This window comes from Oncorhynchus kisutch, linkage group LG2, assembly GCF_002021735.2.
Source record: "Oncorhynchus kisutch isolate 150728-3 linkage group LG2, Okis_V2, whole genome shotgun sequence".
Taxonomy (NCBI): domain Eukaryota; kingdom Metazoa; phylum Chordata; class Actinopteri; order Salmoniformes; family Salmonidae; genus Oncorhynchus; species Oncorhynchus kisutch.
In genome coordinates this window covers 30,680,918-30,688,685 of record NC_034175.2, presented here as the reverse complement: position 1 = coordinate 30,688,685, position 7,768 = coordinate 30,680,918, and the positions used below count along the sequence as shown (strand labels likewise).

The 7,768-nt window shown below is 42.0% G+C and overlaps 1 protein-coding gene across 3 annotated transcripts; it reads right to left on the bottom strand.

Annotated features, from left to right (window-relative positions):
- Positions 1–576: 576 nt before the first annotated feature.
- On the bottom strand, positions 577–6,905 carry rcc1 (regulator of chromosome condensation 1). 3 transcript variants are annotated; one of them, XM_020453240.2, is made up of 10 exons: positions 6,533–6,905; positions 5,552–5,641; positions 5,170–5,357; positions 3,474–3,653; positions 2,911–3,007; positions 2,576–2,698; positions 2,280–2,426; positions 1,780–1,899; positions 1,484–1,636; positions 577–1,340 (listed from the first exon to the last, which is right to left on the bottom strand). In XM_020453240.2, the coding sequence occupies exons 2-10, from the start codon at positions 5,625–5,627 to the stop codon at positions 1,165–1,167; spliced, it is 1,260 nt and encodes a 419-aa protein (XP_020308829.1). In that variant the 5' UTR covers positions 5,628–5,641; positions 6,533–6,905; the 3' UTR covers positions 577–1,164. The 3 variants fall into 3 exon arrangements, with proteins under 3 accessions (XP_020308829.1, XP_020308835.1, XP_020308822.1); XM_020453246.2 differs by having other exon boundaries at positions 5,552–5,687; positions 6,537–6,828; XM_020453233.2 differs by having other exon boundaries at positions 6,537–6,669.
- Positions 6,906–7,768: the final 863 nt, after the last annotated feature.

Here is a 7,768-nt window from a genome sequence, read left to right as displayed (position 1 = left end):
GATCATCATGGCATTTGAAGTTCTTTATGATAGTCACATTAGAAGCTAATTAGCATTTCATTTTGTGGGGGTAAATACAGCCAAATATGGATAAAAGTCACCTTGTCCTAGAGATTTACACGGTTATCAAAACGTCATGCCAGGGCAGGCCTAGATGTGCCTTAGACCGCTGCGTCACTCGTGAGCCAACTAACATCTTTGCATTTGTAAGAGGTTCTTTGGAATTTCAAAGCTTTGAGAAAATGGGATCTACTGGGGCTTTTTATAACAATCTCACATACTTCATGAATCATTAGTCAGATGAAAGCGATTGCAAAAATCCAAGGACACAACATTTCCCTTCTCACGAGCACAAAAGGGAGCCTGTGGTCGAGCTATGCCACAGAACAATAATTTGCAACTTCAAGTGATTTTAATTTACACTGTCTGCCTTTTAGCAATATGTTGACGGACTGATAAATGTGTGGCTGTCTTACTCAAGTCATCACTATGGCCATCTTATTAGGCCCTCAATGTATTACCAGCGACAACCTCTGGACAAAGTTTGCCATTGCAGTGTGAAAAAAATAATATCCAAACAGTAAAATTGTACTTTATTTCCAAGTTGGACCAGCAAATAATTGTGCAAGGGGGTACAGTGAACAGCTGTCTCAACTACATGGTTCAAGCAAAAGGACCTTGCTGACAAGAAATACAAGTACTCATCTTACTGATGCCATGGGGGGGGGGGGGGGGGGGGGGGGTTATTGCTTGGAACAAAAATGGGAATCTTAAAAGGCTGTGACTTGGGATTTCATTAAAAGGCTCGTCCACTATTTTCCCCCCACACACACACACAGACTGGCATCCTAAAGATTGTCATACAAAAATAACTAAACAAACTAGATTTTTAAAAAAAGTGTTTCTCTTTCTTAATTGATCATGATCTACTAAACCACATCCAAATACATTAGGGGATTTTTGCACTGAGTGGGAGAGATCAGAGCCCTCTTAACAGAGACTAGTCAGTCTCACCACTGCCCCATCACCACACTCCCTCCACGGCTTACCTGGCTCAGCACAGGAAGGCACATTCATCCACAAACCCCTCACCCACGTAGGTATTTAACACAGATCCCTCTGGTGCAGACCAACAAGATCAACCTTCCCCTGCCTGAGGATACATCAACTCTCCTGCTTGTCTTTGACCAGCAGGACTGTGTGCTGCCCGCCGCTGGCGACCATCAGTACTATGCGGTTCTCCAGCTGCTTGCCTGTCATCTCTACAGGGCTCCATTCATCATCCTCCTCACCCGTGCCAAGCTGGAGGTTAGTGCCCATACCCCAGGCATACACAGACCCTGAAATAAACACACATCAGTGGACCATATACAGACAACGGCCTTGGAGTCATTCCTATCACAATTACACACAATGTAGACATGCACAACAGCAGCAGGTTATTATTTTTTATAAACCAAAAATACACTAGCTATGACCTCACCTTGTTTGGTGACAGCGTAGCTGACCGATGCGCCACATGCCACCACCTGGGCTTCATCCAGTCCTTCCACAGGCGTGGGCTCGCTCTTCTCCTCTGCCCCCTGGCCCAGACCCAGACGCCCATACTCCGCCCGGCCCAGGCTGTACACCTTCCCTATAGGACAGAGAAAGAGCCATCACTACCTTCCCAATTTGTGCTGCACTATGCAGTTGACAGATTCTTGAACAGTCCAAGTTCTAACATAGTTGATCTGATCAAGAGAGTTTAAAATAAAAGATGGGCCCCGAAGCGCTTACCGGCAGAGTCGAGGCAGACTGTGTGGTGCTGTCCCCCTGAGAAGCCAATCCAGTTAATGGTGGAGTTTTTGAAGGTGGTAAGTTTTATTGGAACGAAGCATGTGTTGATGAGTTTGGTCCCTGGAAACATTAGTACAGGAGGTCTATGGTTAATTGGTACTGTGTGACTCGCCAACACACCCAACTGCAATTCTAGAGCAGATCAGAGACTCAGTGTGCATAAATAACCTGGTTTCCAGCCAACCTTTCTATGCAAATAAAGTACGTCACTTTTTAAAAAATGCTGATGGAAATGCCTTTATGCGCGCGCATATATTTACATAACCACCAAAGTAAAAATGTGCATATTTCTAGCAGATGCAGATTTTAAACAATGAAAATCTGTTGCCAATTGGATGGAAACCTAGCTATAGTTGATGAATTAAGCTCAAATTGGAGGACAAACCAAGTTCTGTTACAGTATTTCTGAAGGTTGTCGAATATATTTTTCTTATGCTCACCAAGCTGATGGTAGTTTGACAGTCCAAATCCGTAGACGTGGCCTTCTTTTGACACAGCAATGGTCATATAAGCCCCACAGAAGGCATCTGTGAAGTGAACTTTGCCCCTAGACTGGACCTTCACAATCTGAGGTATCAGCAACCGCACTGTAATCATACAGAAACACATGTCCTGACTGTCACCCATAGCAGTCAAAACAGAATGGTAGATATCCATTCATCATTTGAGTGCTCACACCCAAACTGCAGCTGAATAAATACTGTGTCAGAGGTAAATGGTTTCAGTTGGTACATACACAGCCCTTTCCTGCCCCCTCGGTTGGCAAAGAGCTCTGGCACCCTTCCCAGCTGCCCCTGCTCTCCGCAGCCTGATGTGTAGAGGTCACCGCTTGCGGTCAGCATCACCAAGTGGTCATTACCTGAGGGTCAGAGGTCATGAATATAGTCTTATAACCAGGGCAGCATTGAGCAAGAAACCTCAGATGTAGGACAAACATGCATGGACCTGCAGAAGGAATCACGTCAGTTCTAATCATTATATTTTTATTGAATGTGGTCCAGACCTCCGGGGAAGCAGAACATATGCAGAGAAACCTTAAAGAAGGTTAGGGACAGAGCCCCCATTTCTCACCTGATGCTATTTTCATCACAGGCCCTTTCATGGGGACCTTGACAGGCACAGTAACCTTCTTCATAGGCTCTAGTAGACCAATGACTCCACTGTTATCCTTATGCAAATGGGACAATGTGTGAAATTAGTGAGAATTGCAGGTTCTCTGAATTTGTTATATGATAGAGATGGCATATGCTGTTGCTATTGTTTATTATCTGTTACTTTATTCCTAGTTATACAGTGCATGTACATATCTACCTCATACCCCTGCACATCAACTCAGTATATGAACCCTGTGTATATAACCAAGTTATCACTCATTGTGTATTTATTACATGTATTAATGTCTATTTTTCCATTTCCTTTCTCTGCATTGTTGAGAAAAGCCCATAAGCATTTAACTGTTAGTCCACACCGGTTTACAAAGCATGTCACAAATAAAATTGTATTCTATTTGATTAGTTAAAGGCAGATGCAATGCAAGTCAATGGAAAGTCCATTTAAGATTATTTGAGTAACAGAACGGTGCATAAACAGTTTCCAGGGTGTTTGACAGCAGTTAAACCCTGTCCCCTACTCACCCTGAAAGAGCCCCAGATGTATACTACGCCGTCGTCTGTGAGTGCAGCTGTGTGACTGTCCCCAGCAGACACCTGAACCACCCTCTCGTCCAGGGCCACCTTTCCTGGCACCATCTCGGAGCCCTCCTCTGTAGTCTCTCGACCCAGAGCACCCTCGTCATTGCAGCCAAACGTGTAGATCTACACCAGTGACAAGCATCTTGTTACTAAGCAAAGTCATATATCCTTAAGATACAGGTTCTCAGCCCCAGGTTAATCTTAGTCCAGGGCGTATATTCAAAAAGTGTCTCCCAAGTAGGAGTGGTGATCTAGGATCAGTTTTGCCTTTTAAAATAAGACATCCTAGATCAGCACTCTTACTATGAACCAGTTAATTTTGGCAGCTATTTTAGATTTAGCCAACAGGCACTTTAATAATTTCCTCTTTTGTAGTTGGTCACATTCACATTCATAAAAGTCTTTGGGTCCATACAGCTCAGATTTTCTCCCCATCAACTTTAAAAAATAAAAAAAAAATTAAATAGGAGAATAGGAGCGTTCCAACAATGCCAAAACTAATAATTTACTCCTAATATTTCAGCAAATAGCCCTAGTATTTCCAATGAGATAAAAGCAACCGCACTCGCATTTCCCGCACGCGAGATCGTCAACAGATGAATAAACAGCGAACATGGTAATAGAGCTTCTGATGTGCTCAAAGCAAAAATAGCCTATATGAAAGTGAGAGAGTAAACCCTATTGGTTCTAGTTGAGATTAATTACAATTTAAGTGTCCTGGCTGCACATCAGTTCAAAAGAGGAGTGACCTAGTAGCTATGTGTGTGGTAGAACCAGACAGATCAGCCAGTGCAACTGAAAGACCACTGAGAGGATCGCATTATATTCCAAAAGGCATGTATGCCTTATGACAGGACACAAATGGCTAAAAAGGAACTTCATGTGAAATTATGTCAATTAGTATCACGTGGAATTCTCATCTCTTTACATTTGTCAACTAAAATAAAATCATTTTTAATAATTATAGTTTTCAGGGCATTTCATCTCGTTATCGTCATTAGTTTGCGTCAGGAAAAAGACAAGTATTTTTCATAATTGCTGATGAAATAAACAGCTCTGAGCCCATTCATGAATACAGGGCCTGAACTAAAAAGCATTTCCAATAGATATTCTCAATTGAGCATTTTTTCCTCCCACCTTAAATTTAACCAGTTGAGAACAAGTTCTCATTTACAACTGCGACCTGGCCAAGATAAAGCAAAGCAGCACGACAAAAACAGAGCTAAACATGGGAACAAACGTACAGTCAATAACATCTGTATACAGTGTGTGCAAATGAAGTAAGGAGGTAAGGCAATAAATAGGCCAATAGTGGCAAAGTAATTACAATTTAGCAATTGACACTGGAGTGATATACGCAGATGAGGATGTGCAAGTAGAAATACTGGTGTGCAAAAGAGTAGAAAAACAAACACAAATATGGGATGAGACTGGTAGTTGGTTGGATGGGTTATTTACAGATGGGCGTTGTACAGCTGCAGCGATCGGTAAGCTGCTCTGACAGCTGATGCTTAAAGTTAACGAGGGAGATAAGTCTCAAACTTCAGTGATTTTTTTAAAAGACCAGTAGCATGGTTAATCTGGATTTATGAAATTGGATGCTGTATCTTGAGACAGTTGAAGTTGGATCTTCACTCACATATCCAGTGTCACTGAGACAGACTGTGTGCATGCCCCCCGCCGCCACCTGCACCACACCCTCAGGCAGGGTCACCAGGGCCGGCCTCTTCCTCTCCATGATGTCCTCTCCCAGACCCAGCTGTCCTACGTCCCCTTGGCCCAGCACTAGAACCAGACCCTTCTCCTGCCCATGGCTGCTGTGGGAAACTGACACCAACAGTATTATTTAATACAAACTGTAGTATCTTTATGAAAATGGCACAATTAACAAGCACAGATGCTAATGATGATTCTATTTCAAAGGACTCATACTAGGGGTGTGTTCAAGTAGATTGACAATGAGATTGAACATCTAACAATAGACTTCATATTGGCTTAATGGAGTCGAGTCAGTGGCTTACCTTTAACTTTCTTAGGATCCTTTACTTCCTCTGGTTTACTTTCCTTCGGTCTCTTAAGAGCCTTCTTTGCAGACATGGCTACAACAGACCCTGCACAAAACACAACTGTGTGAGAAGATTTTAGGGGGAAACAAGCCTGTAGGAACAGAAAATGAAGACTGCATTTAATATAGCAAGTAATTGTTTTAGGAAGGTTATTAGAGGAAGCACCATTCTAGGGGTACCATAATATTGCTGCAGTAGGATATCAGCTACAAAGTGAAATGTCACCTATGGAAGAGGGCAGTGTGATTTGACTTGGAACAGATGTCAAGAATTGGCTATTATTCAGTCAACGGCTAGCCTAACAAATGCGGACAGCTGTTACACAAGATGTACGTGCAGCGAGACTTGGACTAGAGTGGTATGCAACGTTACGACCGACAGGCGCAAACAATATAGCTAGTTGTTCCTGGCTGCAAACAACCATCCTGTTAACTTTAGCCATGTGGTTGATGCACGTGCCAGGGACATCGTGACGGCTATAGCTAGTACTGCCATCAATTGTCGGTTCACTTGTTAGACTGGTGTATATGGTTATAGTAAATACAGAACTTAGTCACATTGGTCAGCTAGCTTATTGGCTAGAACTAAGCTAATGTTAGCATTCAAGCGCCTGTGGTTGCAATGACAACATTAGCCAGCTAACGTTAGCTGGCTAAGTTAACAGTTGGCAATTGAGTTTGTTTAAACCAGAAAGTGTGCTAACGTGTCCGCTATTTTACCAACGCAAAGCTAACGCTAACTAGCTGCACTTTAAAACGGGAAGGTTAGGCTAGTTAACATTGCCAACAGGAGTTGGCTAACGTTATCTGAAAGTTAGCTTGCTAGCTTATTCATTGGTACATGGATGAAAATATCCCGCTAAACGAATCCAAATAACTTAACAGCTCGTGGTTATATTCCGTTTTCACCAAGGGAAAATATTAAATAACGACATACTTGCCTGTACCGTGGATCACTTTGGTAGCTGACAGAGATGAAGCCACACTGGTTCAGTATGCGTGTTACTGTAAGCTATCCCAGTCTGCAACTGTTCTACACAGACCACGCGCCGTCAATATTTTAAAGAGACAGTGGCCGTGTTAGAAATCTGTCTTGCCAATTACTATGTACTATTTAGAACGCACAGTTTAGTAAAAACGAAAACAGTCTTAACGTATGCATCAAATTGTATAGGTAGACTTGACAGAATTAGTAGCAAAATGTAAATGTTGAACTTGCACACATATCAACTAAAAACAGTTTGACTGCAGAATCGATTATGCTGCATTGGCGGTCAGTCTGATCAAGGCGTTAAAGCTGTACTATACAGAAATCGCACCGCTATTTCCTGGCTGCTAAAAATCTAACAGTTCTAATACGTTTGTGACAAACCAAGCACTTACATTTAGTTTTTGATTATTTTACTTTGAGTTTTGTACATCAGCTTCAAACAGCTGAAAATACTATATTTTTTTGTTATGGAAAATATATTTCACAGCGGTTTAGCTGGTACAATGTTTCTCTATACTAAATTTAACGGGAAGCTTAGAAATAGCGCACATAAAATAGATTTACCGCTTCTTAGACTTGTTTTGAATTAGTGACAGATCTATACCTCATATTTCTATGTGAATTTGGACAATTTGCCCCAAAAGTTACAGATTGCAGCTCCTTTTCTTTCCTAGACTAATTTCCTTCTTTCTGAGCGTCCTTTCATTTCCTCTTTTCCTAACTTCCTTTCCTTCTTCCGCTCCTTTCCTCTCTACTGTGCGTTGTTGATACCTGCCATAAAATAAAGGAAACACTTGAGTAAATTAGGGATACAAAGTATATTGAAAGCAGGTGCTTCTCTAAAGGAAGCTAGGAAAGGAAAGGAAGCTAGGAAAGGAGAAATACAGAGAGTTAGGAAAGGAGACAAGGAAAGGGAGCGAGAAAAGGAATCTAGGAAAGAAAATTAGGAAAGAAAAGGAAGAAGGAACGGAAGCTAGGAAAGTTAGATAGGGATGGAGGTGAGGAAAGGGATGTAGGGAAAGAAAGGAAGCAAGGGCAGGAAAGAAAGGAGAAAAATAAAGGGAGTTAGAGAAAGGAGCAAGGAACGGAGAAAAAGGAATTTAAGAAAGAAAATGAGGAAAGGAAAGGAAGCTAGGAAAAGGGAGCTAGAAAAAGAGGAAAGGAGATGAGAATAGGGAAGGG

Coding starts and splice junctions, on each gene's coding strand:
- rcc1 (XM_020453240.2), bottom strand. CDS start 5,627: ATGTCTGCAAAGAAGGCTCTTAAGAGACCGAAGGAAAGTAAACCAGAG. Junction 5,358..5,551: donor GGATCCTAAGAAAGTTAAAG/GTAAGCCACTGA, acceptor TGTTGGTGTCAG/TTTCCCACAGCAGCCATGGG. Junction 1,900..2,279: donor GTCAAACTACCATCAGCTTG/GTGAGCATAAGA, acceptor TAATGTTTCCAG/GGACCAAACTCATCAACACA.